The 18566-nt window shown below is 40.9% G+C and overlaps 1 protein-coding gene across 5 annotated transcripts in view; it reads left to right on the top strand.

The window, feature by feature from the left end:
* The window catches only part of SHANK2 (SH3 and multiple ankyrin repeat domains 2), a 278469-nt gene that overhangs the window by 41843 nt on the left and 218060 nt on the right, over positions 1–18566 (top strand). For all 5 annotated transcript variants that reach the window (XM_042022398.1, XM_042022402.1, XM_042022401.1 and 2 more), the window contains exons 10-11: positions 1657–1773; positions 5141–5218. In XM_042022398.1, coding sequence (XP_041878332.1) covers positions 1657–1773; positions 5141–5218 — 195 coding nt within the window. The remainder of the gene's footprint in view (positions 1–1656; positions 1774–5140; positions 5219–18566) is intronic.

Raw genomic sequence — 18566 nt, forward strand, 5'->3', positions numbered from 1 at the left:
TGGGATCCATCAGCCTCTCATTGTCCTCTCCAGAAACGCCTGAATATTATCCAGCAGTTGTGTAAAAATGCTTTATTAATTTCCCTTTGCACAGTTATAAACTCAGTAATACACAAAGTTTAGCAATTCTAACAGTCCCAATGTCATGGCAGCTACTTTGTCATTTCTCTGGACGGATGAGTTTGGATAGTTACAAAAATTGGAACTGCTCAGTTCATTTATGAGATAATTAAAGATACAAGTAATCAACCTTACAGGCCTGCCTAGGTCATCTTGGCTCACTTTATTTTCTGTGCACTAAATTCTTTAGTATACAGATTTTTTCTTCTTTTCTTCGAAAGAAATGGGAGGTAGCTTTGGCACCCAGGTTTGCGCAGGAATCTGAGCTTTTTCCCTAAGTGTGGCCAGGTCGAGGTTGTTTGTATCCATCTCTAGAGTAGGGGAAAAGAAAGGAATTATTTGTTACCATATTTTCTGAAGATGTGAAGGAAATGGATTGTCTAGATCAAAGTATTACCCCATCTGGACTCCCTGAAAATACAGAGAAAATGTTCCTCTTTTTAAACCCCAGCCTCATACACATAAGGTTATTATTTCCCATAATGAAATAGAGCTTTCCAACCCCCCTGTGTTGGTTGTAATCCTAAATAAATCAATGTTTACGTCGGGATTAGGAGCAATCTGTTTTGACTAATCAATAATTCAAGCATTCCTCAATGAATTAAGAAGGATGGGGATTTAATTTGGGCACTGAGCATCCACTTAATTTTTCTCTTCTGAATTGTAGATCCAAGCCAGGTGTGTCAGTCCGTACCTCCCACTTAATTCAGGAGTAATGAGGTTCCTCAGACAGACTGAATGGATTTTTATACCTGTATCTCTTACCTTAAATTCTGATTGTTATAGGAATGATGCTGATCTGAGATAACACAAATTTAAAAACATTAGAAATTGGGAGATGCTTGGTCAGTGAGCCACAGAGAAGAAGGAAGTCAAGTAAAAGAGGCTGAGGACTAGAATTGCTGTGCTTTTTCTCAAGCTTATTTGCTAATCAGGAAAGTCTCTAATTTCTATGAATCTTATTCATAGAGGCTTATTTCCAAAAATCTAGGGTCTAACCTTTTATTTGTGTGACAGATAAAGTAACTCTTGAAGATTTCTCCCTCTTTTGGAGCAGTGCCCTGTGTATGCTGTGTGTCTGCTTGACATCACAGAACCAAGAAGATTTACTTGGATTTTGGCCAGATTTTCCTTCTAAAACATGTAACCAGTTTGGGAAAAAGCTCTGGCAATCTGATCAGTGCCATCTGGTGGGCAGTGTTCCGGAGAGTAGCAGGACAAAAAACTTGTCACATTTGAGACATGAACATCAGTGGATAAAAAGCTCCAAAGGCAGTATTTTCTTGATCCCTTAAGCTGCCCTTCCCAAAACAAGCAGATAGTTAAACTCAAGCACAGGATTGCTGTACCTGCAGTGCCCACATGGGAGCTGGTGAAGGAATGCACATCTGGGTGTTTGTGCTCCCATCAGAGAACCAGGCGTGGTTCTAAAAATTAGACCCTTGGTAGAAACAGCACCTCCTCCGCTAAAAATCTTTCCCTGGAGCTCTTGCCTAGGTTGTGTAATAACCAAAATATTGATGCATCCCTGCCCAGGCTTGCAGGTACGGACACGTCCAACACCTGGAGCACCTCCTGTTCTACGGCGCCGACATGTGTGCGCAGAACGCCTCGGGGAACACGGCCCTGCACATCTGTGCCCTCTACAACCAGGTGAGAGCCCCTGCCAGCGAGCCCTGCTGGCCCCCTGCAGGGACAGAAATGTCCCCAGCAGGAGCTGAGAGCTCATGGAACCACGGGATGCAAGGGAACTTGAAGATCTTCCAGTTCCAATCCCCTTCCACTACACCACACTGCTCCAATCCCCGTCCAGCCTAGCCTTGAACATTCCAGGGATGGGCCATCCACAACTTCCCCAGGGCCTCACCACCCTCTCAGGGAGGAATTTTTTCCCACTATCTGCTCTAAATCTGCTCTCTTTCAATTTGAAGCCTTTCCCCTTCATCCTATCCCTACATTATTTTATATGCAATGAAGTGCTTCGGGTTTTAAAAAGTGGTCTTATAACTGGAAAGAAGATAATAAAAACTATTTTACTGGTGGTTCATTCACTGATTACAAATAAGGCTGCTCATTGTAGGTAGCAAGGGTATGGGTATTAATTAGAAAATAAAACATTATGCTCTACCAGCTTTTTTTGGGTTTGATTCATATCTAAATATGTTTCCTGTACAGCATTTATTGCTGTTATTCTATAATTTAATTTAGAATTAAATAAGAAAGAGTTGTAAAATACTGTGGAAATATCTCTATACAGAAGATACTGGATTCTTTGCTGTTTACAACTTGTGTAGTCGTTTACAAGTAATAGAACCTTTTGATTTGATAGCATTTTATACTCTCTTTGCAGGGATGGGATGGGGAGGGAATGAGTTTTACAACTATATTAAAATTCAGTACATAAAATATTACAGTGAATTTGGAAAGCATGAGATGTGACTGTAAACAGTGAAACATCTGTTAAAGCATCTGCTTCTTAATTAACTACCATCTTAATTTTTTTCTAAAGTCTCGTCATGATTCCTCAATTAAGTCTAAAATACCCCCTCAGCTTTTTAAAAAAGAAAAAAAAAAGAATTTTGGGGATAATCTGGCATTTTTCAAGACCATACACTTTTAGCAAAGGTTATGCAGCATGAGGTGGGAATTAGAATAATCCTGTAGAATGACAGTGTGTTTCACGTAGAGCTGTGTTTTCCTGACTTCAGCGGACGAAGTTATTCTGTAGGAGACTTAGAGACTCTAATTGAAACTGCAGCTACAAATTTGCAAATATTTACACAGCCTCTAAGCTTGGCTTTGTGATGGAACTTTACCATCCTCTGCCTGCACTGTCGTCCTTCTTTTTTCCCTCATCCGGTGCATGTGGAAATACAAGGCTTTCCTCGGGGTGCTGTGAACTTTAACCTGTGCTGATTTTTGCCAGTGGTTTTTTAATGGGAAGTTGTGCTTGGTCCCTGTGGGAGGAACGGGGCTGCCTTTTCCAGCTGGAGAGGATGGGAAGGACGGCAGCATCCTTGTTACCTCCACGTTCCTGTAGATGGAGTCGTTACCCATTTGATCTTCCCTTCCAGTCTTCCCTGGCGAATTTTCTTGGGTTACTTTCTGAAGCTGGCAAGTTTGTTCTCCTGGCTGTCAGCGAAGTCCTGATCTGAACAAGCTCTTGGTTTTGGAAGTTATTCCATGGCCATGCAGTAACTCTGCCTTTTGCTGGGATGAAATGTGCCGTTTTTCACTGGGAGGATTGGATCTGAGATGAAAGCTGTTGTAGTATTAAAATTGAATATAATCTGATAGATGGGGAGGAAACAAAAAGGAGTGAGGGTGAAGTTAAGAGTGCTTCTGTTTGTTTTGAAAAAAGAAAATCAATAAACAAACAAATGCAGTACTTAATCCAAATAAATTCCCTTGGATTTCTTTTTTATGTAGAACAACTCTTTGACAGCTTTTGGCAAAACTTTTCTAATCCAAACCATTTAGCTAATAAATCCCTTTGTTACACTGCAGACAGCTCAGTTAAATTTGTAGAGAGTTTTTAAATGTATAGTTCTTTTGGTGTTGTAATGTTGGATGATTTATTCTGATAACCCAGTGAATGATCACCCAATAAATACAGTATATTTTTCAATATAATTGTTTATATCCTCAAGTTCTTGATTAAAATTGGACACTGATCAGTTGTTTAGGGATAGAGAGAACACACCTAAGGTGCAGATTGCAGTGCAAGCAAATGAGACTATTTCAGTTAACTCTAGATCATTAAAAATTATAATCTAAGACATAATTGTCTTGATCCATTCTGGTTTTTTCAGTTGAGGAAAAGGTAGGATAACCTCCTTTCCAGATACACTTAGGGCAGCCCTGTGATGGGGAGACCTCATGGGACCAAGAATCCACTGTGGTAAATTAGAAAACACAATGATAGAAATGATTTTCAATCATAATTTCTGCAAATTAACCTGTGACTCAGAGTCTAGTAAATAAGGTTTGTTTCTGGCACTGAAATACCTAAATTATGCAATTTGTCTTCTCTGACTGTAAATTTACTGTTCAAAGTGAAAGGTAGCACATCCAAATACCTCATTAGGTACAACTCTGTAGCACAACATGTCAAGACAACCCAGAAAGCACAACAAAATTAATATTTCTGTTGAGGAAATATAAAACCCTTTTAAAATGTGAATTGGTTTGCATGAGACCCTAAGATGAATATTAAAAGATGGCAGGTAGGAAACAGAGTCCGTACAGAAATCATCAAAAATTCTGGGAATCCACTCAGAGCCTCTGAGAATTTGTACGAGACTGTGGTCAGTCATATTTAACAAGCATGGAGAGCAGTGATTCAAGCAATGCACTGTATTGGCCAAAGTAAATTGTTTTTAAGGGATTTCCTTTGCAGATTTTCTCAGTTTAAAGGGTCTGAAGCCCAATTTTCCTCCTTGTGCTGTAGCCATTAGCATTTTCTAGGGGAAAAGAGAGACAATAAGTCTGGTCAGTGCAATGTGTACAGACAGATCAAAAATTTTGTGTGTATTAAAACAAAAATCATACATTTAATATTGAGGATAGGCTGGAAAAAAAACCAACCCAACAAAGTAAGTGGTAAAAGTGCCTTGTTTAATTTTTAGCAGGAGGAAAGGATATAATTCATCCCAGTACTGTGAACAGTACTGCTTTTCCTCCAAAATAGGGAAAACTCCTATAGGGGAGTTAAATTTCTGCAAAATCTGATTTGTCAAGTATGGAACTTTGTCAGTTTAAAAATTTAATAAGGTATTTACTTCTTGCATTCCTGCATGGTTTTTCTTACACTTGCCTATAGTTTCTCATACACTGCAAAGCACCTGAAGCCCTGTCATTTTTAAAATGCTACTTTAACAATTTAAATTCTCAGATCATTTATTTTGTTTATTTTTTAGTCGTGAAAATATAGACCAAACACCTCATAACTCTTGGCAGTCACAGTCTCTTTAGTGCCTGAGGATCCTTATGAACAAGTTTCCTTTTCCATCATTTTCAGGAGAGCTGTGCAAGGGTGCTGCTGTTCCGGGGAGCCAACAAGGAGATAAAGAATTACAACAGCCAGTCTCCATTTCAGGTAAAAAGGAAATACCTCTTCCCCCTGAAATATTGGGAAGAAAATCTCACATGAACTTGGTTTTGGGAAGAAGTCACACTGTACATGGCTGAGCACAGGTGTGGAGTGAGTGAAAACTTTGGCTTTTAGCTAATTCATTAAGTGAGGACATCCTGGAATAATTAGGAATGAGAGGAAAACACCCTCTTAGCTGGTCTGGTGACACTGTTAATGAGTTTGAGAATTCCATGAGCTGTTGGTGGCAAAAGATGAAATCCTTGGTGTTCTGCAGTCAGATGTACCTTGCTCTGTGCTGATCTCCAGTCCCATGTAAAACAGATCCAAGATCCATGTAAGAGTGATCCGAGGATTGTCTGGGCACTTTGGTTTGCTTGGCCTCTCTTGATTTAGCCAAAAAGAAGCTCTTCCTTCCTTGGATGTGAGGCCAAAGAGCTGGGCTAAGTTTTAGGGATGACTTAATGCGCTGCCAGATTTTGAGGTTGAAACTGTCATCTGTTAGATCCAAAAGAAAATGGAAATCTTTCTTTGGAGTAGTCAAAGGTTTGTCCCCATTTTCTGATATGGAAGCACTTTCAGTAAGCTTAATTAAAAATCCAAATGGAAGAGAATTGTTTGTCCGAAGGGTTGTCGGGTATGGCTGACAACCTCAAGCCCTTATTTCTGAAGCAGGCTTAATTAGCCTGGATGTCAGAGAAACATTCCTGATGCAAAGTGACATGTGAGAAATAGGGATGGAAACTGTAATATTTAAAAAACAAACCAAACCAAACCAGAAGAATTTTTTCAAGTTACAAAAATCAGTGCTTCTGGAAGAATGATGGCACAGTGCCATTAAAAGGACCTGCCCTGTGGTGAAACAGAAGGGGGCTGTTCTCCCAAACCAAGGAGTTTTTCAACTAAAAGAAATCCTGATTTATCTTTCCTTGGTGTGTCTTCCCCATTACCGCCTTGACCCACTTTGGATAATGCTGGCAGAGGATTCAAGAAGGAATGCTTTGACAAGTGAAACAGTTGGAACTTTAGCTGTATCCCTGTGGGTCTCTGAGTTAACTCCTCCAAGTTTACGTGTAGTTACAGGGCTTTCAAAAAAACCTCAGCCAAATATTTCGGTATCAGTTTGATTCCCTCCATATTTTGAAGGTTTTCTGGGCCTGAGGTTGTGCATCTGAAGAGCTTAAGAGTTCTGCTTGCAAATCCCAGCCAAATCATTGTTTACTTTTGGGACCATTTTCCCCAAATTGGGGAAACGGTGCATTAATAATTTAATTTTAGGCATCATTTTCAGACTGCTAATAATTTGCCATCTAAATACATGCTAAGCACCAGTTCACTAAGGTCTGGCTAATACTTATGTCTGCACCTCAGAATTATGAAGTGATCAAAAAATGGAGCTAGAGAAAACCCTAATTATGGGAGGGATGTGTTCCAGGGTAATCTCTTGGATTAGATTATTTTGTTACTTGATGCCTTTGAGGTTAACTTTCCTTTTTGGTTTAGGATTTTAGGGAGAGAGGGTAAATGTCCCACAGAAGAGTTTTGCATTTGTCTTCTTCTTCGTGCTGACTGCTCCAACATTCTTGTTCTTGCTCTTAGAACAGAAAAAGGTGTAGGGAATGTCGGAAAAGTTCCATTTTATACGAGTGGAGTGAGTAGAGGAAACCCCGGCGCCAGCACTGCAATAAAGCAGCCTTAGAATTAGTTCTTTGCCATCTGTCTGTTGCTGACCCAGTCGCTCAAACACCACAAGTGGAGCTGTTATAAAATTATGCAGAATCCCCTTGAGTTAATAGGATTTTGCATACTAAAAATGTTTGCTCATGTAATCAGCAGGCGGGAACATCGAGGCATCTCATATGTACATAACGAGAGTGGTTGTAGCTGCAGCATCTATTCCTTTGGGTCACCTCCATTACGTCCCTTTCGCAGCAACCTAAAAGGATGATTCTTTGGAGTTGCTGCTCACAAAATTGATGATATGAAAGCTGTGCTATTCTGTAAAAACAACCGGATCCAGACGTGGAGAAATTTGTGTGCTGCTTTCAAGGCCTGCCAAGGCTTTGTTTTCCTTCAATGAAAGTGAGCGGCAGAGTTTGTATCAGGCATCGGTGTCCAATGAATGTGGTGCAGTTTTGCCATCAGAAGAATAAATGTGCACTTGCTCACTCCTTACCAAATCACAGTGCTTCTTAAAGGAAGCATGGATATACCAGATTCCAGGAAGGAAAACTAATCTGGGCTGAGTTCTGTGCCACTTAATTCAGGGATACCACGTCGTGGACACCTGGGGTCAGGGTGTCCTTTTTGCCTTTTCAGTGTCCAGCAGGGGTAGTGTTGGAATGGCATTGCCAGGTGTTGAGGACATTGAGGACATAAAAAAGCTTGGCTGTATTTCCCAGTTAAGCACCTAACCCTGTATTAGCTGCCTTTGCAGGGAGATGTGTTTCATCCTGACCCATTCCTGGGGTGCATCGAGTCAGCAATCAGTGTTGGCTACAGCTGATGTCACCCACTGCTCAAAGTCTGCAGAACGCGGGGTCAGCAGAAATTTTCCTGTATTTTATTTTTAGCAGTTTGAGGTGAGATGAAACCTGTGCCACATCATTATATTATATTGCCAGTTCTGCTTATTGATCTCTTACCCGGCCCCTCTTGGCTGGGCCATCGAAGTACCTTATGTGCTATTTTATTAGTTTTTATTTCAGAAGTAAAACCTCCAGAAATATCCTTTCAGAAGAGCCATGGTATCCCATCACCATCTGCAGCTACTTGGTTTTCCACACATTTCTTCTGCTTCCAGGTTAACATAAAATAATTCATTGCCTATCTAGCAAATATTAATCCAATAGTTTAGAAATCTGAGTTTTGCAGTGTTTACAAGCTGTTGAAATGAAGTGTAAGTTAAAATGAACATACACCTTGTTTATCTTGTCTCTCCTTTCTCTTTTAATGATCAGCAGCTCCATATGAATAATTCAAATGAGCAATAAAGCACTATAGTGCTAATAATTAGTGTTTTTAGAACAAATATGTTTGAATGCACGGAACAACTATTCTGAGGTGGCACTTAGTGCCACCTTTTAACAGCAGAGTTGTACCTGAGAATGGTTTGTGTCTCAGGTGTCCCTTATGATTGGCCTTTGCTGTCCCAAAGCAGCCTGGATAATCAACATGCCTGCATCCTATGGATTGCAGGAGGAGCAGCAATCTTCCAGGTCCACTGCAGGTGGAATTGCTCCTTTCAGTGTGTTGGCCCTGCCTCTATTTCCAATTGCTCACATTCCTTTTTGCCAGATTTGAATCATTTGAACTGAAATTTTCCATGCCCGGCGTCCCTGTTGTTCAGAAAAACAAAATGATTCAGCTCTTTTGGAGTCTGGCTGAGGGAAAACATGTGTTGTTTTGCTCACACTGAAAAGCTCTGCTGACCCACCCCTCCTTGTCCCCTCTCCCCCGTTGTGTTATGTTGTGGTGTTTAGTTTTATTTTCTTTTATTGCCCTGTGTGCTGATCTCCACATTAATAATCTGGCAGTGGGAACTGGTTTCCAGACTGACTCAAATACAGGGGCTCCAAAACCAGGAGTAGGAACTAAACCCATGGATTTGGAAGCTGAGCTGGCTGGGGGGGACACAGACAGATACAACTGGGCATATCCAGCACCTCACTAGAAAGGCTTCCCAAAGCCCCAGTTCAGATTTAGGTTATTGGAATTTTTAATTTCCTTCTTTTGGATGAAATTTACAGGCAAAGGACAAGAAGTTCTTCTCAGGTATTTTTTTTTTTTGTCTCTGACTTTTTTTTTGTTTGAAAGGATGTGAAAGCTAATTTTAAACCCAAAATCTCTATCGGGTACCTCAAAAAGGCATCTTCACAAATATAAAATAATGCCTTCTGTCATGATGTTAGAATATGGAACCATTGTGTTAATGGAGCATATGAATTACAGAAAGACTTTGCTTTATCCATGTATTTATTTCCATCCTAATTCCTTTCCTGTAGCACCTGTGTGAAGAATGAATCACTGAATATTGGGTATTGTTGGCAAAAAATACAGCTATGAGCTCATGATGCATTCTGCCTTTAGTCAGGCTTTAAGCTTTTTCCAGCTTTTCTCCTGATTTCAGTCAAATAATGGAACTTACTCATACTTTTTTAAAGAAAAAATCTCTACAAGTGACCATTCCAGAACAAACTATGGATTTTTCCTTTAAAAATCAAAAATGTACATGGGTCTGTATATATGTAGGCACACTCAACACAATTTCTTAAAAAGACATGATTAAAATAATAATTAAAAGGAAGGGGAATAACTAAAAGAGGGGAAATTGATATTGGGGGAAGTGGTGGCAAATGAAATATTCCAGAGAATATTAAGAGATACAGGAGCAAAAAAATACATATGGATACAGAATGGAGTTAAATCAATTCCTCCTGACTCAGGGATGGTTTTCTTACTGCTGGCTGGTCCGTCCTGACCTTCATTTTAACCCTGTCATTTTTCAGAAAAGCAGCCAAATGGAGGTAATGCAGTAAAGCATAAAAGAATTAAATTATATGATTACCTTTTATTGAGAAAGGCAAAATATTGCCACGCTTGGAGAGGCTAAAAATACTTAACTGCAGGATGTGTCTTCTTTTTTTTTTTTTCCAAAAGCAAACTTATGGAGGAGTCTCCATGTGACCATCTGTTGTGTTGTGTTCGTGTAAATGATCCAAGACCCCTTTTTTCCCCTATTCCCCATTCTCTCCCTGCTCAGACAGGGGTGTCCAGCTGACATGCCTCAGGTATTCCCACAGGCAGTCCAATTTCTCTGGGAAAAGTGGACTCTCTGAGGTAGTTAGGAGCTAACCTGTTTCGTTTTCCACCAGAAAAAGAGCTCAGAAGTTATAAAAGGGAACAAATTAGGCAAAGTAAATTGTAAGGGTCACCAACAGCTCTTGCCTCAAAGTAAGAAAGGCTTCTGTGTGATTCAGACACAATCAGTTGTCGTGGGTGAAGTTACAAGAGGCAGCAGGGATCTGTGTAATCCTAATTTAAGCCATGTTGTTTTGAGATGTTAACAGCATTCAGTTTGTCTGTGAGATAAAATAACCTGTGAGTGGGACTGGCGGGTACTTCAGGCCTGCAGGAATGGATTAATGATTGGAGTTACGATGGTTGGCTGCTGTGGTGGCAGCATCTCTTGCTTTTGCATTTCTAAACAGGCTACTCAGCATTATCTTCTGTCAATATCCAAGTTCTTGCTCCTTATAAAAATGTAGGATCTGTGCCTGTAGGACAGACTTAGCATCATCTTCCACTGCCATTTGGAGGGAGCATTCCTGGCATGCAGTTGGCAATCCCATCTCCATCAGAGTGTGTTATTGGCATTGACTATTGCTAGACTGCTGTTTCCAAAGGTTTTATTGTAGTTAACCCACAGAGTCTGGAATGGAGCCACCAAATGTATTAGGTAAAATAATCACGGTGCCTTATTCACCCGATGCATTTTATCCTAAGGGCTTTCCAAAAGATTTCCAGCCATTTGGTTTAGCAGTTGAAGCAACACTATATTATTAAGTGTTCGCAAAATTGAATCCCCGAAAGTTTCTGCTGTGAAATAGTGGGAAGTGTCTGTCTGCTGTGAGTAGGAAGACACTTTTTCTCAAAGTGTTTTGGGAAGAAGCTGCTAATGTGGTGGGTTTTGGCTTTTCCATGAGGTAAGGCTGCCTGGAGAGGTGAAAGCTTTCACCCTACGGCAGCACAGACCCATAAACCCTTGAGCTGAATTCTCTGCACAGCCCAGCATTTCCTGTGGTGCCCAGGAAAACAAAACCTAGCAAATAGCACACGTTCTCAGCCTTTTTCTAGGAGAGTTCAGCTGGAGAAGATCGCATTTCATGGCTTTTTGATTTAGCATATTATTGGAGGGGACGAAGAAAATTAAGTCAACTTTGTTGCTGGTTGTGTCTTATCTGATTCATCTGATGCTGCAACCTGGCTTTATCTGCTTTTAGTAAATACTCCTTTGGAACCGCTGCTCACCCATGTAGCAGTAATAAGGATTATGTAATAACTGGCTTTTGATGGCTCTTTCCAGCTTGAGCTAGATTTTCCTGAGGAATGAGTCTGTAATTGTAACTCTGTGTGTATCACACTTGGCTTTTTCTGCTTCGTTTTAATTATTAAAACACGAGTGTGTAGAAAAACGCATCTTGCTTGAGCATAACTCGCTGGGTGGCATTTCAGCAGAGAAGCAAGAAGAAGATGGAAGGTTTTTTCCTCTACTTTTAAAATAGATAGAAACATAAAATTTCCCAATAGATGCAGTGACCATGGAGGAGGCTCAATACAGCCTGTACACAGTAGGATAACTTCAAATCTGAGTTACGTCTCCTCGCAAGAAACAGGAGGAAATAAAAGAACGTCGTGAAGCAGCGAAGTTGTGCCTGGGATGGATTTGTCTGCATGTTCCTTTTTAGGCTTCCTGACATGTTTCCTTGTAACTCTGCTCCACTTGCTGGTGTATTCAGTTCAACACTTCCTGTCAAGCTGGTTCTTGCATAACAACGACTCCTTTTGTCCTAGGAGTTAAGTTTGCATTTCAAAGCCGAGGGATTGAGATGATTTAGAAGTGATTTGCTCCCATGTTGTGAGGAAAGGACTTACATTTTTTATCTTGGCGTCCACGCAGGCTTAGGTTAATCTGGAGGTATTCAGTCATGGCTAATTCATGAATAGGAGTGGTTAAATTTTAAGAACGCAGGTGTGTGTGTTCGTGAAAGGACAGCGGAGAATAAAACACAGGTTCTGCCTTTTAAATCTTAGTAAGGAAGACTGGAAAATGAACAGAGGTGTCCGCAGGCATTTTAGGTTTTGTCCAGTCCTGCTAAGACAGCGCTGCAGGACCTAAAAGAGATGGAAAAGAGGTTATTCAGAATGCTTGCCTTCCCCTAATTCTGACTGGAATTCGCGCAGCCCTGGCACAGCTTCATGGCTACTGAGTGTATTCCAGAAGACCCATGGGGGCTGTAAAATCTCTTGCAAGCAAACCCAGCATTTTAGCAAGGAAAATGTGCCAGCACTGTTATGCTTGCAGTGTACTTTTTTGATAAAGTCCAGCTGTATTTGGCTGCACGTTGTTGTGTGTTTGCTTGTTTTTAAAATATTAATTGCTGAAAAGTATTTAGGGTAAAATCCCAGTTCCTTTGAAGTGGATGAAATCCTGTGGATTTCACTGGGGTGGAAGTGTGTTCCTCACACTTGAGACAGTTCCAAAGCCATACTATCAGCTCTTCCTATATAATGTATTCTGCTGAATATGATTACTTTTAATTAACATTTCCTGTTCCTGTTTAATTAATATTTTTAGTACAGCACTATTCTTTCAAGCTGTACAGAATTGCACGCTGCATTGCCACGAACAACCTGAGTTATGCAGAGTCTTTGCTGCTAAGCGTTAATTTGCTGCAGCTGAAAAGAAGATGCTGTATTTTCTGAGGGCAACTTGGTAAGAGTTTTGGGAGGCAACAGCAGTGCTTGGGAGGCTGTGGTTGTAAATTCTCTTCCAGAGTGTGGGATATTGTCGCATTTCCTACAGCAGAAGTCCCTTTGTCTTCACCCAGCTGGCACATTGACCTTGTCCCACCTGTCTGTGGGACGCTTCCCATGAGCCTGAGGCTTCCAAGGGTGTGAAAAACCCTTGGATCTCGGAGCTTGAAAACCTAGTCTTTGATTACTATTAAAAATAGCCTGAGTAGCAGTGTGAGGTGGTCCTCACCAGGGAAGCCTGGGATTGCTCGGAGGGTTACGTAAGCGGAGCTGCCGATTGGAAAAGTGGGAATACTTTGCCCTCAATACTGAGGCGAAGCGCTCGTGGCGAGCCTTTGTTTAAACAGTGCTGAAACGATCCAGGGAATGCTGAGGAGCCTCAAAGAAATATTGGCCCTCTCCCCATAATTTATATTTTCAGATGCTAAAACTAGTTGTTGAGCAAATGTAAGGTGCCTATTTTAGGATGCTGCATGTCAATATCTGACTACAGATGGCTCTGTGAATCATAGTTGGAAGAAGGGAAATGTTAGACACTAAGATATTGTTGCTAAGAGATTTTAGTACACAGTATGCTAACATGTGCTGGCAAATTTGGGAACAGTAGCAGCAGCATGCTCTTGGAAAAAAAAATCAGTGGTGAAGAAACTGTCTTCAAAGGACTATTTAAAGGATAGTAGCATTATTGTGCTTTGTTGTATCGAGACCTGACGAAGATGAAATTGGCTTTCAAGCAGATAATAGACAGAAAACATCCAAAAGGTAAAGCTAATCCTGCTCTCCAATGAAATAGAAAGTGGATATTGGAAACAAAAAGAAAAAATTTACTCTGGGGTTTAAATGAATCAAGTGCCAAGATGAAAGGTGGTGGTTGCTGATATTTTGCCATCTACTGGACATCAGATATATTAATATACACAGTTAGTTCCTTTCAAAATGCATAATATTGAGCTTGTATTACATTATATAATTAAAAATGTTAAGAGTTCTCTCTGGGAAAGAAGCATGCAGGAAAATGCTGAGTATGATTTTTTTACTTGTATGTCTTCATAACATTCCTATAAAGTAATTTAGGAAAATTGTCAGCATTTTATTGTCCTGGTAGAGAACGTGGGTTATTTCTGCAATTAATATAAACCTTTGCTGGCTATTATTTAAAGACAATAAATTCAATTTTACTGCTTTTCTTTATTCTATCTTACCTTATTTCAGTGAGTTTTGCCAAAACTTGAAAATGATATACCTGAAAGAAAACTCCAAATGGATAAAATTAGCTTTATTTTATGAAATAAAACCTGCCAGTTCTGATATATTTTCAACAAAAACATGATTGCTTTTTTAAATGTACAAAATATTGCACAACTATAAACTTCTTAAAGTAGTGATTTGCTTCTGACATATTTCTAATTAGATGTATTACGTCTCAACTTCAGCACTGATTATTTTTTAACGAACTTTTGGAGTGTAAATGTGTGTCTCCACAATGCCAGCATATGTATCTCCTTGAGGTCATGTTTTATGTCATCCATATTCTATGTATTCAGCAGCGCTGGTAGATAAAGACAGGGAATTAGTGATATTAATAGAATATTAATCAAGCATTTGGTTTTATTTTTTAATGAGGTGAACTAAGAAGCTTCCGCTACATTTATTTTGCAGTGTCGTAGCCTCAAAGTCAAAAATCAACTGCAATCCGTGCAACTACAAAACCTGGGGTGAAACTTTGCCCTTTGATTTTTGTAAAGTGAAACAGGGAATTCATGATTGTCCAGCAGTTCTGTGCTAGATTATATGGCTGTGGTAATTGTGCAGGATTTTCCAGCTGGTTCAGAGAAAGACCCATTTGGAATTCTGTTGGAAAACACCTGAGGTCTGTGTTGTGCTTTGAGCTCAGAGCAATGTTTGCCACATCGTCTGGTTTTGCTCAGGCATTACAGGAGAATGCATTTCCTAAGGAAGCCAAGTTCCAGGTATGTTCTGGTGCTCTTTGCATCAACAAAGTCCCTGCAAGTGCGAGCTCACTGGAATTGCGTAAGGAACCAACAGCGGGTGATCGATACATTTCCATCCCACACCTATGGAAAAGAAATTCGGAACACAGACTGCTTCCTGCTTTTCCAAACTGAACTCCATCTGTCCCACCGAGGAGAGTTATAAAATCCACACGCTACATGAGAGCAGCTAATGCAGATCCATTTAGGATGGGATTTGTTTGAGTCTGCTGAAAGTGCTGGGTGATTTTGTGTCACCATTTATCAGGGATGGAGCCTCCTGCTGCCGTGTCCTACACGGGCACACATGGGAACAGGGTCTTGGCACTTAACAGCCTAAATTTAACTTCCTGATGTCCTTGTGGATGACTGCTGTGGGCTTGATGGTGTGCTGGGACTAAATCTGAAGTGGCTTTAGATGCCAAGTACCTCTTTGTTTTATAGGGAGAGCTGTTCTTTCCAGAGGACACAGTAGAAAATAAATACGTCGAAGTTTACCTGTGTTTTATTTTCATTGCCCCACAGTAAACACCATTAGATTTTTGTATCAAATTAAAGAGGTGTCAATCTCCAAAAGCTGTGGTTACTGGAATGTGGTTGCATATTTTTAATACTAAACAAACACATCCTAATTATGATACGTGGAAGAGCGTTTCTGGAAATCTTTTAATTAAGGAAGTGATCCCAACCCTTCCTTCTAAATTCCCTTGTGTTAATTTCTCATGTGCCTCAGCTGATAGTGAATCCTGTTGTGTGATGGCTGTGACTGCTTGAGTGGGTTTTTTTCATTGTTAAAATAATACAGTCCTCGGTGGAATGAGAAATAATTAATGATTTTGTGAGTCAGTGGTTTAAGTGGAAGGCAGTTTCTGGAGTCCGATGGTTACAGTCTCATTCACAGGGTTGTGTGACCTCTTTCTTGTAGTTCCCACTGAAGATGGGAACCTCTACGGAAGATTTACCTCGGAGTGTCCTGTCTGTCCACCTGCATTTGCACTGACGTAATTCACACTTTGTGCTGGGCTGGCGTTACCTCCTTTAATGTAGAGCACCACACCTGAATTTACTGCCAGTCCAAGCTTTCTGGAAAAGCCATCGTTCAGCGAGCACTGCTGGCTGGCAGAGACAAGGGAAAGGTGAAACGTCAGCCCTGAAGGAAAGAATAATGAAATGCACTTTCCTCAGGAAAGGGAAATTGTCTGGAAGAGAAGGGCAGGGGGAGAAAAAGCGGGTGGGGAGTGGTGACGTTTTATGTGCTCACTATGAATGGCAGCTACAGCCCTGCAGCTCCTCTGCTCCCTCCAAAGGCTCTGCATCTCAAAGCTGTGGGTCTCTCAAATGTAAGCATGTGCAGCAGAAATGCAGAAGCCTGGACTGAGTGGAACATAAATGGACTGAGGGGCTCTCTTCAGTCCCACACAGAAAGTTTGTCAAAGTTCATTGCCTTGATTTAAGAGGGGACAGCTTCGGTTTCTGTCTTTTTTCTGTCATTTCTCCTTGGGTGGAGCAGTTTGTTTCCAAAAGTGGTAATGTAATTTAGTCTGGGTGTTTGCCTTTCAGGGACTAGCCCATAAAGCTCTAAAATTGTATTTGTTAACAGGCGACAAAATCCTTCTCTAATTTAATAGAATCTCTACCTGTGATACATTTCAAAAGCAGGGAAAAATCAATTGTGAAAGGTTAGTGCCAGGTAAAGTGTATATACAAATTCCAGTTTCCTGAAAGGAAAAAAACACTGCATTAATCTCCATCAAAAAAAATGTAAATACTTGAAGGTAAGTAAATTGATACCTTTAGAACTGCATTTATGGGGCTAAACAGAGAGGTAGGGGTGAGTCAGTGCTACTTCTGTCTGATGCAGAGTCTGAAAACATTGTGAAAGTCTGTCACACCAAAACCTGTAACAGGACATCTGGCCAGTTTCACTGTTTACACAAAGTACTTTTATTTGCCATTATTTAAACTAAGTATCTTAGGGGAACAAGATTCAGGAAAAGCAGAACTAACCTGATGCCTCAAATATTTAATTTCTGAATTGACTCCTGAAAGGCAACTTAACCAGTGCCTTTATCCAGAGGGATCATTTCTGACTGCGAATATCAGAAAGCCAGGGGTGAGAATGATCTGTCAGGAGAAAGAGACCCACTTGTGAAGGTGCCAGTGTTGAGTAGGAGTGCTGGGATGCTCTCACCTCCTGCCTGTTCCTCCCAGTCCCTGCCTGCAGCTGCTTCATTCATTCAGGTTTCCACTCGGCTGAGCTGTCTCTTGGTTACCACCCGTAGCAACTCACCAAGTGTCGACTAAACTCCTTCCCTTCTTCCCTTGGCTTGGCAGCAGAGCATCTGGCATTGCCTGCCATGGCAAACAGAGAGGCCCTGGAACCAGTGGCATCGTTTGAAAGAAACATCTGCCTGTGAGACAGCGAGTGAGACATTGGGGTGACTGTGACAGCTCTGCTTCTCCCGAGGCAGAGGAAATACCTGTGTAAACACAAACTTGCTGGTCACGCTCCCTGTTGCACGCCCTGAGTGACAGCCAGCTTCTGGCTCTGCTCCAGTGAGTTGTTCACCCCGTGGCTTTGTGCTTCGGGGTGTCCTGGCTGTGACCTGTTTCGGGCACTCCATTAAGTTTTGTCACGCTGGAGACAGCTCGTCGTGGGAATAGGAGGTGGTACTGCTGTCCAGCTGCATGGTGTTATCCTCTCATTTTATATGAGTTGCCTCCTACCAAGATCCATCTTCCTGCTTAGCTTTACTCTCTGCTCACTTCTCTGTGGCAGACTTACCCAGGCCAGACATGTGTGTTGTCAAAGGTAATTTGGTAATAATTAGGTGCCCACGTTAACAGCCTTTGTGGGGTCAATTAAGCTTGGGAGGGAGCTGATAAGTGATTCACTTTGGTTACTGTCATTCATATAAAATTGCCTCTAGTGCTGATTAAAAAAACCCCAACAAGATAATTTCTACTCTCTGTACACTATAATGTGGCAGGGCTCCCAACCAAATGTCTGCAGCAGACAAAGATCCTGGTTTGGGTTTAAAAGCACTGAATTACTGAGTCAGGCTTTTCTGCTGGGCTTTGATTGACACTGTGCTGGGACCCTGCAGGTGAACTCTTTCTGATTCAAAGCAAAGACACCCTGTAAAAACAGGGCAAAACACAAAGCAGGTTTCAGTGGAAATTGTGTGTGAGCGATGTTTTTATTTCGTACAAGATGCAGAACCAGGTTTTATCAGCTTTGCAGAATAATGTGGCTGAGGACACGCAGACTTTTGATATAAGATAAATGTCAAAAGGACGACATGAAAGGACGTTTGCTGCAGGAATGAAAGAACTTGAATTATGGCAAGACTGCTGCATATGCAGCTTTAGAAAAGCTGCAATTTTTGAAGCTTCAGCATAACAGAGGCAGTAGATAGCCTCTAGTTGTAAAGTGCTACCTCCAGCCTTTCATGGCAATATTTCATGTCTGTAAACACGCACGTGATGCGGTTTGATGACTGGAATCCAGTTCCTACTGGAATTGGAAGCAAACTTTCACTGTAGTTTTGCTGGCTGTGCTACTTTTTCACTGCCAAGAGGAGATGTCTTGTGATCAAAAGAAACCTCAAACAAAGCCTTCTTTCCTGCCATAACCTCTTAATTTTAAATCTAGCACTTGTCTATGGAACATCCTGAAAAGCAAACTATGGCTATTTAAAACCATGTAAATTATGAAGCATTGAGAGAATCAAACTCTAGTATTTTCTGCCAAGGCACTACATTACTATTTTTTTCTAAAGTACAAAGAAATTTAGTACAAATATAGAATTTCAGTTAGTCTCTGA

This window comes from Corvus kubaryi, unplaced genomic scaffold (assembly GCF_017639235.1).
Source record: "Corvus kubaryi isolate FWS band 111438036 unplaced genomic scaffold, C.kubaryi_AGA036_p1.0 37201, whole genome shotgun sequence".
In the NCBI taxonomy this organism is placed as follows: domain Eukaryota; kingdom Metazoa; phylum Chordata; class Aves; order Passeriformes; family Corvidae; genus Corvus; species Corvus kubaryi.